Here is a 17,182-nt window from a genome sequence, read left to right on the forward strand (position 1 = left end):
GTAAAGATAGAGGCTTGGTTGAACATTTACTGGAACCCGCTATGTATCTTTGTTTGTAAGGATTTTTATGAAGTTTTGGAATCCAATATAAATATGGTAATTCGAATTCATTTTGGTTGTTTGGATTATTAAAAATATTCAAAACTGACATATGATTTTGAAGAATTTCTTCCTTAGAAAGGGAACTATGATAATAAGTTGGATTACCACTTGTAGAATTAAATCCAAGTTCCTCTAAAATACATTTAATATAATGAGCCTTACAAACAAAGACAATGTTGTTACCTGCTTTGTCAGCAGGGACCAGCATGTACTGATCATGTAATCTATCTAATTCTATTTTCACTTCTGGATTATTGAATACAGAAGGATAGATGGTTTTCATATTGCTTCTCAATCTTTTAATGCGTGATTTTAACATACATCTGATACATTTAATCCATTCTGACAAAGTGTCAAGGTCTTCTTTTTCATGTCTGGCCCATCGCCTGGCGTAGTCCTCTACAGAATCCATAATATTTATGAAATTCTTACGCCAGTTGAAGGATCTGGGTTCCCTAAATTTCTCTCCAAACAGAAATTTTGTGAAATTACTTAATTAGTAATTTAGGTCTTATAGCTTCACTGGAATGTTTCAGAAAGGATGATGTGCCAAAATTTCTGACTGCGGCCCCTCTTTCTACGATGAATTGTATTTAATTTACAATGATTTTGATAGTTTTCAAACAAGAGTGAGTAAATACAACGCATTTTGAATAGTTTCAATAGTTCTGACACATTATAAATACAGTACAGCCAATGTGCATCCTTTTCCCACACCCCGTCGCGGAATAAACACAACACCAGATTTCGCCAGGTGAGACAGGTAAACCAGTTCCCACCAAAGGAATCTCATATCATCTACCTGTCCCCCACCATGGTTAAATCATTGATCAACTAGTATCTCTCCAAACAGAAATTTTGTGAAATTCCTTGTATTAAAAATCTAGTGTTACAAGGAATGCATGTACCGCCTGTTTTGTTGCTTCATTAAAGATGTATATATATGTAAGAGTGGTCAGCTTTTTATTTACTATTAGCATGACAGTTTGTGCATTTGCCTGCAAAGAAAAATTGGCATCCATGGATAGGATAAGACTGCAATAGAATCTGACAATCAAAGAAAATATGGTTTCCTAACCCTCAAATGAATAATTAAATTGAAATTATTTGAAATAAATATTTATCATTTTTATGTGTTTCCAACAATCCTCCAAAAGAGATTTCAGTCTATCTTTACTGCAATTGTCAGTCTACATGACCCATTGTGGAATACCGATCCCAATATATATTTATAGTATTTAAATATAAGTTTATGTGATAACTGAATATCATACAGATTTAAAGTACAGTATGATGAGCTCATTAGGGTTGGATACCGGTACTCGGTGCCAGTACCGTACCGAATAGTTACTTAAAAAATACCGGTAAAATACCGTTTCATTTAATACCGTTACTAATAACGGTATTATATTTCTGAATCTTTAAAACATTTTAATACATTCAAAATGATTTTTAAAAAAAACGTTTCCAGACTTATCCACGCATTGAAAAGGTAGGCTAATTAACGAAATGGATGCTTAGTTCAACTGCTTGATACTTGCTTTCGGCTGCCGATATTCGAGGTAGATCAATACGTATATTTAAAAAAAATAATTAAAATACATTCATATTAATCATGTTTTAATTTCATAAATAAAAACTGATAATAAATGTAAATTAAAAAGGCAAATGTCACAAAAATGTGACGTGCATCTCTTTCAATTTCCTAATGTTTCGTCGTTTAAAGTGACCAAACAAAATGGGTCATCAGGACATAGCAAACGAGTGAAGCTAGATTGTGTATACTTGTGATTATGTATCTAGTCAAATTAATTTGTTTGAGATTCAATTTATTTGTTTTGTTGATCTTTATTAAAAGGTTGAAATAGAATCATAGTTTATTAGCTCATTTCATAATATAACATTGAAGGGTTGGTGATTGGTGAAAACACATTTGTTATAAAATAAACCCTCATTCTCATTCATCAAGGTAAAGTACCGTATCGTTAAAAATACCGTATCGTTTAAAATATACCGGTATGGCATCGTACCGTTTCATCCTTAACGGTATCCAACCCTAGAGCTCATAAACATAAATAAATGCTAATTTTCAAAATCCTGCCTCTCAAAATTCAAAAGTCATAAGTTAAACTGCCCAGGGTATTTTTTGCAAAGTAGGTCAAAGGTCAAGTGGATTGTAATGCTGGTATTTTTCATAATGTCTAATGACAAACAGTGCACATGCTAAATAGCATATACTTACCTCTTAAATGTCAAAAATATGCTGTATATCAGCACTATGAACTATTTTGAAAAGTAGGTCAAAGGTCATGAAGTCAGTAACCATGGTAATTTACAAAAGCCATAGTGCCAAGCAATATATGTGTAAAATATCAAATCCATACCTCTTACAATTCTCAAGATATAGAGTGTGACAGACAGACGGACAGACACCGGGTTAAGTGATCCCTAAGTGCCCCTCTGCTCTGCAGGCGACACAAAAATTAAACGATCCAAAGTGTATGTTTAGTTATGAAAGTATTTTCTTTTATTTTGCAAATATGAATAGAAAACAAGAGGCCCAAGGGCCTTGAATCGCTCCTCTGATAAAATTGTACAACCTTTCACTTCTTTTTGAAGTCTCTAAGTATCCTGTATAGATGTACAGTTAGGTAAAGCCTTGAAATTCCAAAAGAAGGTCATGATGACCTACATTTTGGTTAAAACACTTCGAGAACCAAGGATGAATCAACTGACAAAGTGTGATGATTCGAAGCCACTTATTATCTTAAATATTCAGATATGGCCATGAAATTATGAGATTACAAAAAAGGTCACATTGACCTACCTTTTGGTAAACATACTCTGAGTCTCTTAAATGCCTCAACTGATGAAGTTTGAATGATTTCAAGACTCTTTTAGACATTGCCTTGAAATTCCAAAAGTAGGAAACTGTGACCTACTTTTTAGATGACACATTCTCCGAACACCAAAGATACATCAACTGACAAATTTTGATGATTCTAAGCCAATAAGTACCTTTGATATTTATATATAGCCATAAAATTTCAAAAGTAGTTCATGGTGACCTACTTTTTGGTTGACATTCTCTGAGGACCCAAGATGTATCAACTGACAAAGATTGATTATTCTAAGCCAATAAGGACCTGAAATATTTAAATATAGCCATAAAATTTCAAAATAGGTAACAGTGACCTACTTTTTGGTTGGCATTCTTCAAGGACCCAAGACGCGCATCAATTAACAAAGTTTGATGATTCTAAGCCAATTAGTCCCTGAGATATTCAAATATAGCCAAAAAATTTCAAAAGTAGGTTAGTTGACATTCTTCGAGGACCCAAGATGCATCAACTGAAAAGGTTTGATGATTATAGGTCTGATAGTGTCCAAAATATTTCTCTAAAACAATCTGAAAACAAATGCCTGCAAAATTCAAAAACTAGGTCACAGTGACCTACTTTTTGATGAATATGTTTTAAGGCCCAAAGATGCATCAATTTACAAGTTATAATGATTCTACACTTTTCAGTATTTGAAATAATGACCCTTAGATGTTTTGAAAAAGATAGGCCATAAAATTCAAAAAGTAGGTCACAAAGGCATACTTTTCAATTGACGTACTTTGAGGACCAAAAAGATGCATCAACTGACAAAGTTTGATGATCATATGCCTTAAAGTGCCTCAAAATCAATTTGAAAACAAATGCCTGCAAAATTGAAAAAGTAGGTCACTGTGACCTACTTTTGACTTAACATGATATGATATTCTAAGATGCATCAACTGACAAGATTTGATGATCACATTCCTTATAGTAAGCAAAATATCAGTGTTTTAATAAAATGTAATTTTTGGTCAACTCTGAAGCGACCTTGAGACCACACTCTTTGCCCCAGGGTGAAGCCTTGAACAATTTTTAATCTTCAACATATCCTCATCCTTGTATGAAAGTTTGGTGATAATCTGCCCAGTGCTTCATGAGAAGATTTATTAGCAACAGTACTTTTGGTTTTATATACCTAATATCTCCCTTTGTTTCGGGATTACAACCCTAGTTTCAGTATCAATGGGAGCCCTTGGGCTAAGGATATCCTGTGACAAATTTGACAATAATTGGCCAAGGGGTTCTTGAGTTATGGCCCATATTCTAAAATGTTTACGCACAAAGGGCCATAGCATTAGCTCTTTGAACCTTTGGCTCAGAAGAGCTAATAATAAACATACTCAAAAAACAAAAAAACAAAAAACATACACAAAAAAAAGACCGTTCACCAGAAAATATTAAACTTTTTTAAATTGTATAATATCAATACTAGGCAACATCTGTTTAAATTGTATCAAGAAAACTATTCATAAGCTGTGTCATTTGAGAGTTTAACATGAATATCGAAAATATTAGTACTAAAAATTCTGTTTAAACTATTTGCGAACTGCAGTAATGATGTACACATGCTAAATAGTCAGTGTGAGTTCCAATCAACAATTTTCAGCATTCCTATGGAGTTATGTCCAAGACACGATGTAGTTATGATATCGACAGATTACTTTTATATAGTTTGCTATAATATTTCTCTAGTTTTGTGTGTATATTAGAATACTTTCTGTTTTATGAAGTGTTCCTTACTGTCAATATCCATGATATCGTACCAATATCAAATCATGATTGTTCAAAGGATTATGGTTTCCACCCTTAATATTGTGTTTTTTAACATTTGAGCTGCTTGAAAACTATCACTTATAAAGTTTCCCTGTAGTGTCAATATTGTCGATATCGACGATATCGCTTCAATTTCAAATTATGTTTGCTCAACCCTTGGTAAGTGCTGTGTTGCTGTGTATGTGTGTCTATGTTTAAATAATTTACCTTTACGAAGATTGTACTAGCCATCGATATCGACAATATCGTATTGATCGAATCATGATTGTAAAAACATAATGCTATACCAACTTTTACCCTAACACAAAACTTTACTTTTAACTTAACCCAAGACAGTAACATCTGTCTTTCTCAAAGCAACACTTGTGCATATGTAATTTCTGATTAATAAGTTGAACCTACTGTCTGTATCGTCGATATTGATATCGTATCGATATCGAATCATGATTGTTAAAAACATATTTACCAATTCTCACCCTAACCCAACACCTTACTCTTAGCCTAACCCAAGACAATAACAACCCCTAAAACTTTGTATGTCATCCTAACTTATTTTCATATTCATGTCAATAATGAATCAATATCTACCTCGCTTGTGGCCTTGTTAAATTATGATATGCCTTGTTTTGAAAATGAATTGTACAAATAGGATCGATATCGATATGATATCATCATGGTATTGTCAATATCGACGACATCAACATAACACCAAATCTCATATGGTATCAAGTATTTCCAATCAATAGTAATGATGAGGATTGAAATCAATACGATATCGACATAGAATTTGTATGTTGCAATGAGGAAAAAATATACATGTAGGTACATCTGTAAATTGATCATGTTTTTGTATTTTTACCAAATTATTCATACAATTAATTTTGCTATATTGCATAAATTTGCAAGCATTTCTCTGAAAGTGTCCAATTACTGGAAAGCTCTAATATTCCATGACTGAAGTTGGCAGTGAGTGGTCGCGTGAACGTTATACAAGATATCAATAATCAAAGTACTGAAAGTACTACTACAAGTTGATGGTATTGATTATATAATGTGTAAATGAGTTGAGGTCTCTAATCCATGTTTGGATTATGTGATACATGTATTATGTGCAATGATGAAAACTATCACTTTAAAATCTTTTCTTTTTGTTTTCTTTGAGAAATAAAATTATATCATTTTATTTACACCTTATCTATCATGTATTTTTAAGACGTATATTTTATTTTTTTTTTTAAATATCTACTGGAGTGTATAATAATTTATCAAAAATCGAACCTTTAAACATAGAAAACAAATACAGTGTAATACTAATTAGTTTTGGGATTTTTTGTAAAATGTAGCTTGCATTTAAATTAAAGTAATTTGTAATTTTACAAAATATTAAATGATACCATAATTGAAATGGTCACAGAGATCAGCGCATTTGTTCATCCCCTGCCTTATATCAGGAACAAAGTGGTCTCCTCAAGTCCCACTTATGCAAGAGAGGCTACAATGCCCGCACCGTACAAACTGCTATTGATGAGATGGCGGGACTTGACAGGCAAAACCTATTACGCTACAAGGAGAAAGACAATAGCGGCAGGGTCCCTCTGGTAATCACATACCATCCCGTCCTTAAGAACCTCAGCAGTATCCTTCAAAAGAACCTGCCAATTCTCCATTCAAATAAACGAATGGCAGAAGTCTTTAAGGAGCCTCCATTGGCTGCTTACAGATGCCCGAGGAACCTAAAGGACATGGTAGTAAGAACCAGATTGGACAATCCATTACCTAACGGGGGCTTTTAAACTTGCTCTGACAGAAGATGTCTTCTCTGTAAGCACAGCTCTGACACAGACAGCTTTAACAGTCCTGTTACAGGCTGCAGCTACAAAATACTAGGGAATTTGTCCTGTCAAACAGACAACTGCATTTATCTCATTAGTTGCAAAGTTTGCTCCAAACAGTATGTTGGTGAAACAGGAGATCTCCACAGGAGAGTCAATAATCACCGTTCTACCATTAGGACAAAAAAATTAAATGAACCCCTTGGGGAACATTTCAACCTTGAAGGTCACAAATGGGAAGACATGACAGTAGTGGTTATTGACCATAATCAAAGATGGACAGACGCTCAGAGGAAAGGCAAGGAAAAGTTCTGGATGCACAGGCTGAAGTCATTCCGCCCTAATGGTATTAACAAACTAAATGACATCACCAGGATGAACGTGAACTAGACCCAATCCCGGATTGTAACAAACAAGTTCATTCTCTCTATATTGTGAAACTTTACCGTTAATTCGCATTAGCAATTCTGGAACAACCTACGCTAATATTTATAGCTTACATTTTTGTTTATTTCTTTTATCCGATTTCCATATCTATAATATATCCAAATTCATATTTTAAAATTGCCCTTCCATATTACTTTTCTTTAGTTTCTTTTTATCATGTATAGTTATGCTATATTGAGAGAATATGACAGTGTAGGACTTACTACTTGGTTGGAATTAATTAGCGATAATTAATTCGTTTAATTATGGAAATCGCAAAAATTTGACAATTTTTATTGTTCGTGTCGTTGGTCATTTTTAGTGCTTTATATATATATATATATACAGTAAAACTTGTCTAATCTGGTGCCCAGTGGTTCCAAAATTTTTGGCCGGATTAGACAACATCCGGATTGGAGAAAATTGAACCGTTATATAGCAAGTTAAAAATTACATAGATATAAACAAAGAGTGGTAAATACTGAAATACTTGATCAAACGTTTCACTTGAAAAAATCGTCTATTTCTCTTGTTTTGAACTCTGTTTGTTCTTCAAAATTTTCATTTCAATTTAAAGTTTTTTATTCAGTAACGAAATATATCTCTTGGTCATTTATTAAATTTGAAAAACGTTAAATGTTTTAAACACACTCCAAAACCTCATCGTAGCTGTAAATATTATTTTGTTAGGGACAGATTGCTAATTTCTTTCTTTTAAAATTAATATGTTTGAATATTTTGACACTGTATTTGTTAATTACAAATGTTTTAATTAATATTGGACCAAGATCTTCTGTCGTTATGGTAGTTGTAAACTAGCAAGTAATTTGAATTGCACGTCGTGCACGCAAAACGAAAGTAGAAATGAGGTCATGAATAAGTCTCCCAGTTTTACTACAGACATGCTTTACGCAACCATCGCCTTACTTGAGCCATTAATGATTTATTTATCGTGTTTGTTAAAATCTAAACTGTCGATACAGGATAGATCATTAACGGGACAATAATTATCCCCACGCGAGACTTCTGTAATGACCAGCGGGCACAGGTAAAAATAAGTGGCCGGATTAGAGGAGATAATTTGTACTAATTATGAGCAGTTAGTTCTTCAAATAGCAGCCGGTTTACAGAATAGGCAAGATCCGGATTGAACAACATTTATTAAACATAAATTATAAAGAAAATTCTTGGGACTAAAATGTTACGCCGGACTGAACAACATGCCGGAATGCAGAACATCCGGATTCAACAAGTTTTACTGTATATATATATATATATATATATATATATATATATATATATATATATATAGAAAACATAACTCAATTTTCTTGATTTAGTTACTATTGAAATTCAACTCCTTGTCTTTGATAATTAACATGCACATTTGACATTTCAATTCTCTTGATTTAGCCACTCTTGATATTCAGCCCCCTGTCTTTTATGAACATTGATATGCACAGTTAATATTTTAATTCTCTTGAAATTCAACTTTTTGACTTTTAACTGAAATGAGCATTTTATATGTCATTTCGTTTGGTTTAGTCACTCTTGAAATAGATATAACTACTTGACTTTAATTGATATGCACATTTTATATATCATTTCCCTCAGTTTAGCCTCTCTTGAAACTCAGCTTATTGACTTTCATTGATACATGTATGCACGTTTAATATTTCAATTCTTTCGGCTTTTCGACTGAAGACTTTAAATTCATCACAATGGCATGATATTGACTATTTACATGATCTGTCTACTCTTGAATTAATTTGATTTCTTAATCTCTTCACATTTATAAATATGCATATCACATTTAATTTACCAATAACACCCCACTTAATTTTTTTGTTTTTGTTTTTATTCTATTAATTCATTTTATCACATGGTCAGCATCTGATAGCAAAGCACAGCTGGACATATTAAAGGAAAACACTTTCCAGTGTAGTGCCGACAATTAATGAGATAAGAATCACAGGCGTTTTAAGTGACCTCTACTGTATTTAAAGCTTGCTATGAAACAGATCTAGATTGTGGAAGACAGGAATTCTCAACTGTGTTTTTAACGGGGAAAAAGAAATTGGAACACAGAGTTGTCCGCTGCTGAAAAAATCTAACCCTTTAAGCAATCGATTTTTTTTTGCTTGCACAGTAAATAAGAACTTTAATTTCAAAATTGTTTTGTTCAACTGGTACAGCTCATTTCTGCAGTTTGAGATTAGTAATTGGTTTACTTCGATCTTCTTTACTACAAACTCCTTGCTATATTTACAAACATAGGCAGTGTTCTCTGTCATGTCTGTGTTGAATGATTTATCCACTAGTGCGGGAAAACTGCTCAACAGCGCAAGAATATTAGTTTATTTATATACCACCAGCACGTCAATCTTGTAAAAATAACCTGGTTTGTACAATGTTCAATTTTGTGAATTTTCTTTAAAATCTGTTTTCAAAGTACTTCTTATTATATAAAACATTTATTGATTTATAAATCAAAACTTTGTTTGCATGATGTGTCACTTTTGTTGACCGCATATCGCTAGCACTATTTTCTCTCGCAGATAGACACAAATTCCAATAAAATTAATAACAAATATTTAAGTTCATAAACACGTCAAAGCATATCAGGAAACATATTCTTGTTCTGTAGATTATGAAAACTGTAAATAAACTAATATTATACAAGAACCCGTACGCAAAGTACACAAACGAAAATGTGATTAGTTTCGATACATTGGGGAATCCCTTACAAGTCACATAACATGAGTTGATACCATCAACTCATAAAAAAATAACAAACTCTTTACCTTTATAAATATTGTTTGGGAAACAGTGGTTTTTTTTTTAGTTAGTTCTTCATTTACATGATCAATAAAATAAGACTGGATATGCATGGTGATAAATCCACAGAACAGTCGATTTAAAAAGGGGGGAGGGATATACTACACATTATTCTCATAATATTCTAGACAAGAGGCCCATGGGCCACATCGCTCACCTAAGCACATTGGCTAGGGAAAAAAGCAAAAATCAGTTCAGTATTGAAAAGTTAACGGGGGAGAGAGAGGGGGGATGGGGGATTTTAAACTACCTAACAATGCTTTCAAATCAATATAACAAATGACTTTGCTGTTCTTGAGCAGAAGATTTTTTCCCATATATTCATTTGTAAAAATTTGATCCCTCATTGTGGCCCCACCCTACCCCTGGGGGCGCTCATTTCAACAAATTTCATTTTATACTACCCAACGATGCTTCCATATCAATTTGACTAATCATGGCTTTTCTATTCTTTAGAGAAAGATTTTTTCCTATATATTCCTCTGTAAACTTTGATCACCCATTGTGGCCCCACCCTACCTCCGTGGATCCTGATTTGAACAAACTTGAATCTACACTCTCTGAGGATGCTTCCATATAAATATGACCAATCATGTCTTTGCTTATCTTGAGAAGAAGATTTTTAAAGTTTTTTTCTATATACTCTTATGAAAAACTTTGACCCCCCCATTGTGGCCCCACCGTACCCCCAGGGGTCATGACTTGAACAAGCTTGAATCTACACTACCTGAGGATGCTTCCATATAAACATGACCAATCATGGCTTTGCTGTTCTTCAGAAGAAGATTTTTAAAGATATTTTCCTATATATTTCTATGTAAAACTTTGATCCCCCATTGTGGCCTCACCCTACCCCTGGGGGTCTTTATTTGAACAAACTTGAATCTACACAACCTGAGGATGCTTCCATATAAATATGACCAATCATGGCTTTGCTGTTCTTCAGAAGAAGATTTTTAAAGATATTTTCCTATATATTTCTATGTAAAACTTTGATCCCCCCATTGTGGCTCCACCCTTCCCCCGGGGGTCATGATTTGAACAAACTTGAATCTACACAACCTGAGGATGCTTCCATATAAATATGAGCAATCATGGCTTTGCTGTTCTTAAGAAGAAGATTTTTAAAGATATTATCCTATATATTTCTATGTAAAACTTTGATCCCCCATTGTGGCCTCACCCTACCCCCGGGGGTCATGATTTGAACAAACTTGAATCTACACAACCTGAGGATGCTTCCATATAAATATGAGCAATCATGGCTTTGCTGTTCTTAAGAAGAAGATTTTTAAAGATATTTTCCTATATATTTCTATGTAAAACTTTGATCCCCCATTGTGGCCTCACCCTACCCCGGGGGTCATGATTTGAACAAACTTGAATCTACACTACTCCAGAAACCTTTCACATAAGATTCATTATTTTTTTCTGGCCCAGTGATTCTTGAGAAAAAGATTTTTAAACTACCCCACCCATTTTCACTATTTTTTAATAATCTCCCCTAGGAAGAATGTGTGGCTCTTCGTTTGAACAAATGTGAATACCTTTATCCAAGGATACTTTGTGATAAGTTTGGTTGAAATGAGATGGCCCAGTGGTCAAAAGTTTATCAGAATGATGACAACGCCAACAGACAATGGACAAAGGACTATATTCGGTAATGACTAATATTTGCCCCCAAAATCAAACTTTGACAGAGAAATACATAATTATGTTCTAAGACAGGGGGTATCTGCAGACTTCAAAACACTGAATATTTTCATAAGCCATGATGCCATATGTTAATATGACATCAGGAAAATGACGTAAATTCAAAATTTCCATGTTTTATACAGAAAAAGGTGTATATTATGTCAATATTTTGAGTAAAAGTCACCGAGCGCAGGTCTCCTCCGACTCAATACTTTGATATAATGTGTAGAATGATAATATCAATGAAATATGTAAATATTGTTTTGGAGCAGACCTGCGCTCTATAAATTTTATAGTAAAAATTGAAAAAAAAAAGGTTCATTTTTTCCTCTTTCTGAAAAATAACACAAGATCAGAATAGTTTGTGACGTCATAGAAACAAAAATTGCCAATAACCTACTTTGAATTTATTATATTTTTGTTAATTTAGATTTCTCATACAATATATATACAATTCAGCACATTTCAAAAAATTTTCAAAATATGACTTTTGTGGGGGCAATTTTAATATGCATATACCGCATATAGTTCTTTCAATCAGGAAAGCTCACTTGAGCCTTTGGTTCAGGTGAGCTAAAAATTGAAGTGAGTGATGGCTATAGACACTACTTTCTGAAAGAAATTAACCCTTTTAATGAGTCAGTTGAGACTTTTTCTGTTCCAGACTTATACTAAAATAGGTCTAGATAACAAAATATAACAATTTAATGACATCATATGATAGAATGGTCCTCCCTTTTGCCAGATTTTTCACATTCATATATTCAACTCATGATTATTGTTTATTTATTTAACATCCCTTTTGAGAATAATTTTCACTTACAATGTATACCGAGATGCCATCTATAGTTAAACCAATTTTAAAACTTTTTTAAAAACATCACATTTTTGGGCATAATAAAGCCAAAATTGTACCTTTGCAGAATACAAACTCACCTGAATAGCCAGCTGTGAAAGTGCTCCAAGCAATTCGGGAGGAACAAAAGGAAGATCCTCTTTCTTTCCAGAGTTCTCCATTGAACTTTGCATGCCCAGAGGCCTCACATTCATCCTCCCAATCCCAGCATTCAGTAACTGATTTAACAAGTGAAACTGTGAGGCAGAATTTTGTATTTGGGATGGCACTGTCTGGGAGTTTGTTCCCCCAAAGGGTGACCTGTCATTTGAAGTTCCTCCAAATGGTGGTCTCTCATTTCTAGGTGTCATTTGCTGAAAGCTTGGTGGTGGAGGATTTTGAAACATGTTTCTAATCCCTCCATGCATTTGATTCCCAATATTTCCTGAATGTGGACTGTTCTTGGGGTGTTGTTGATTTGGATTGTTTGTATAATTAGCCATCTGGGATGCCCTTTGAGGATTTACAAGAGTTGAATTTTGCTGGAAAGCATTGTCTTCCAAGGGCTTCTGTTGATTTTTTTCAGAGTGCTGGTGACCAGAGTGTTGATGTGATAAACCAGGTCTCACAGCTATTTCTAAGTTAGACATGTTAATTGTCTGTGGAAGTGGGGGTGGTGGAACATCAAATGACACAGAAGAGAACTGCTTACTGTTTGGTGTAAATGGAGGGGGAGGGAATCTAAACATTGCACTGGTGGTAGTATTTCCTGAAAGTGTGTTGCTCTGACTAGGGATTGGATTCCTGGCATTTATTGATGTATTCTTGGATGTTACTGAAGATGTTTTAGATATTCCTGGAAATCTACAAGTAGAAAATTATATAAAGTCATGATGTAAACAATTCTTCTTTGCTAGTGGACAAAATTTATGCAAAGAGTAAGTTTTAAAACATAAGGCCCATTGATCTTGATGGTCAGCAGGTATAAAAAATTTCACCTTTCACCAAGACAAAATCTACCTGTATGTCATACAGGCCCCTCAAGTTGTTCTGGGCATTTTTTATTCGCTTCTTTTTGAAAGACTCTCACCCCCCCCCCCCCCCCCCCCCGCCCCCCCTTCAATTGGGTCAGTTGGTCAGGGGAAAAATAAAATTAAAGACATGCATTTACATCAGAATTTATAATCCCCTTCTTTTTTTTTAAATCCCTTTTTCAATAATGCTTATATCTTATTTATATTGATCCTGATTTTCCCAAATAGTATCATTCAATGACCAGACTCCATAATCTTTATGAAATCCTAAAATACGTCAGTAGTATACTCAAGGATGACCAAAGAACCATATTACACAATTTGATACACAATTTGTTAAAACATGTAGAACAAAAGTTGTGCATAATGACAAGCTTTTTCAATTGATTTCAACAAATAGGGGCTGGCCCCTAAAATAAGGGATCTACAGGGGCTGAAAGTGTTTTCTCAATATCTCAAAACTATTGAGAATTTGTTATACATCAAAGAAGCAAAATTGTTCAAAATGACAAGTAGAAGTGAGCAAGATTGTCAAAAGTCATCAAATCACGTCACTTCCGGCCAAAACGGAAGTAGTCTGAAAATGCATATTTTTGCTGTTTTCGACACGTTATTGGTTAATTTATGTAACCAGAAGCGTCCAACCGAATTTTTCATCCCTCGACATCACTTCCGGTCAAACCGAAAGTAGCCAGAAATAGCTTATTTTGCAGGTTTTGATGCAAAATTGAAACCTTAAAGTCACTGGAGATGTCTTAACTCAATCCTTTCTTTCTTGATGTCAATTCCGGTCAAAACAGGACGAAAGACCTACTCTTTGCTCTGCAATGAGCTTTGCTCTAGTTAAGGTCTTCCGTTCCAGACAGAAGACCTTATAGTGATTGTATTGTTTATTATTATTATTTTTTTCCCCCCTTTTTTTGTTGGCAGGATTTCTCAGAGATGCCTGGATGGATTTTCCTGAAATTTTCAGGGTTGATAGAGAATGAAAATACCTCGAGGCGTTTTTTCTTCTTCATTTTTTCGAAATTCACTTCCGGTTGTCAGATATGTCCGATTTCCATTTTTCTCAAAAATATTTTATCTGAGTGAGATCTCAGAAAAGGTAAGAGATTAAGACACCAAACGTATACAGTACCAACCAGACCCAACCTGACACCTAAGCAGTCCCAGAAAGCAGTCCCCGGGACTGCTGTGGGACTGCTCTGGGACCGCTGTGGGACTGCTCTGGGACTGCTCTAGAAAGCAGACCCAGCAGTCCCACCAGTCCCTGGGACTGCTTTCTCGGACTGCTTTGTTCGCTTATGCATGAAAAAGGTTCTGAGTGACATGATAGCTCCGCCCCTTTTTTAATTCTGAATTTGCAGGCTCCCTGTTGTTGTTTTGTTTACTTTAAGCAGAGAGGTGTTTAAGATAAAGAATAAAAAAAAACCAAGGATTTTTTTTACAACATTTTAATAAGTAGAGATAGATATACATGTAATTACTAAATGTCTTCAGAGGCTGTAAATTTACACAATTGTAGTCTAGAATTAATTTTAAAAAATGAAAGTAGTTAAAAGGGAAGTCAGGAGATGACTTTTATCCTTTAAATTAAACTTTAATACAGGTGTTTGAAAAAAAAATACATCTAGGCCTATTTAATTAATTCATGCTAATTAAAACTTTAATACAGGTGTTTGAAAAAAAAAATATCGAGGCCTATTTAATTAATTAATGCTGTCAAGTTACGGAATGTACTCAAAGTTTGCATTAGCACTATTTAAAAACAAACAAACAAACAAAAAAACAAACGAACTTGTCATTACAATAAGACATTCAGAGGGACGTACTGTACTGGATTTTTTTTAAATTGAAAAAGCTAAAACCATATGCATGCTAAAAAAGAGCATTCCGTGCTATTTTTTACCGCCCTCAAATAAAACCTAATAATTTATTAAATGACCATGAAATAAAATTATTCTACCATTCTTCAGTCATTTAAAACATTATATTTGTGAACAATTATTGGGGGATTTATTTATGAATTTGTTTTTGATTTATAAACAAATAATTAAAAGAGTAAATTTATAAACATTTTAAGATATTGGGAATTGTGACTTATTTCTTATTTGTTTTGTTTGTGTTTTCCTGGCCGATTAATAAAAAGCAATACAAATGTATAAAATGGTGTCAACACCTGAAGTTTCAATCGCCTTCGGGCATGATTAGCAGAAAGTCAATGCATGTTATTTGGGTATCAGTGTTACACATCACTGAACATGCTGGTCAACAATGACACTAATTTCAATCTATGTACTGCAAAAAATCTTCGTTTCAATAAATGTGTATAAATTTATTTCGGGATTAATTAATTTTGAACATAATCTAAGGGTTCCATTAGCGTGATTTACAGATGTACACTCAAACGTTTATATAATAAAAGTATTATTGTTTTCTGTTACATAGATAATTTAACGATAATTAAATTGGCAAGTCAGTGAAAATAATCATGACTGAAATATAATATACAAAGAATTTTTCAAAAGCTCCAGTACTTAAGAAAACTGCATTCAGAGTATAGTATGGAAATCGGCCTTGCTCTATAATTATAAGGCCTATTTAAAGCTAGTTTTGATAGAAAATAAATTACTCAAGCTTAATTATCTACAAAAAAAATAAATAAAAAAATAAATAAATATGGAAACCAATATCAATCACAGTAATTTAGAAATTGATTTATTTTGGTGAAAAATTAATATACCACAAAACTGTGTTTAAATATTCATGTTATTTATAGGTGTGAACGTCTTCTTTGTTCAATATTTATTATTTGTTTCTATACGCGTAGTGAGATTTTCTTAACAGTTAAAAAATGACTGTCGCATGAGACTTGATACTGCTCAGAAAGAAATGGATCATCAATTTCAACTGCCTTTTATAGTTACATTGTTTATTGGTAATCTCATTTCTGAGTAAGCTCCGCCCATTAAATTTATTAACCCCGCCCACTGGGACTGCTGGGACTGCTTTCTGGGACTGCTGGGAGTGCTTTCTGGGACCGCTGGGACTGCTCTGGGATCGCTGTGGGACTGCTCTGGGACTGCTTTGTGTCAGGTTGGGTCTGGTTGGTACTGTAGGAGTTATAGATGTTGAGGAGTAGGCGAGCCCAACTGGGTTAATAGCATTAGCCGCCACTTCCGGTCATCACAGGTAGTGATCAAAGAAATCGAAAATTTCAACTTTTCTTTTTTGAATCTTTCTTTGCATCATTTTATTGCATCTCATTTGTAGTTTCAAAATATGTCAGTCTCACCGGAAACAAAAACGACGACTTCCGGTTCTAAGAGGAAAACTAAATAATTTGAGTATTTTACTTTCCCTTAAAAATCTTTTAAAGATAAAGTATTTAAAATGATTTTTAGATATGTTATTTAGACTGCAAATGTCTAAAAAAATGTCAAATATCTTAGTAAAATTCACCTCCGGTTGCGTGTTTTCTTGTCCTCAAAATGAAAAGTTATCTCAGAGAGATCTTGGAAACGGCATAAGATTAAGAAACCAAACTTATAGGAGTAATAAACCTTGGGGAGTAGGCAAAACACATAGGGTTAAAAGCATCAGCCATCACTTCCAGTCATCGCAGGAAGTGATCAAAGAAATTGAAAATTTCAACTTTTCTTTTTAAAATTAAAACTTGCATCACTTTATTGCATCTCTTTCCCTGTTTTCAAATATGTTAGATTCCACCGGAAACAAAAACTTTAAACGTCCGGTTTTATGAGA

General features: G+C 33.7%; 1 protein-coding gene across 1 annotated transcript in view; it reads right to left on the bottom strand.

The window, feature by feature from the left end:
- Window positions 1-17,182, bottom strand: part of LOC133192081 (uncharacterized) — a 506,856-nt gene that overhangs the window by 135,043 nt on the left and 354,631 nt on the right. Inside the window, exon 21 of the mRNA XM_061327935.1 lies at window positions 12,485-13,247. Within this exon, the coding sequence (XP_061183919.1) occupies window positions 12,485-13,247 (763 nt within the window). The remainder of the gene's footprint in view (window positions 1-12,484; window positions 13,248-17,182) is intronic.

This window comes from Saccostrea echinata, unplaced genomic scaffold (genome assembly GCF_033153115.1).
Source record: "Saccostrea echinata isolate AGI-Se365-2 ecotype Australia unplaced genomic scaffold, CSIRO_AGI_Sech_v1 ptg000025l, whole genome shotgun sequence".
Taxonomy (NCBI): Eukaryota; Metazoa; Mollusca; class Bivalvia; order Ostreida; family Ostreidae; genus Saccostrea; species Saccostrea echinata.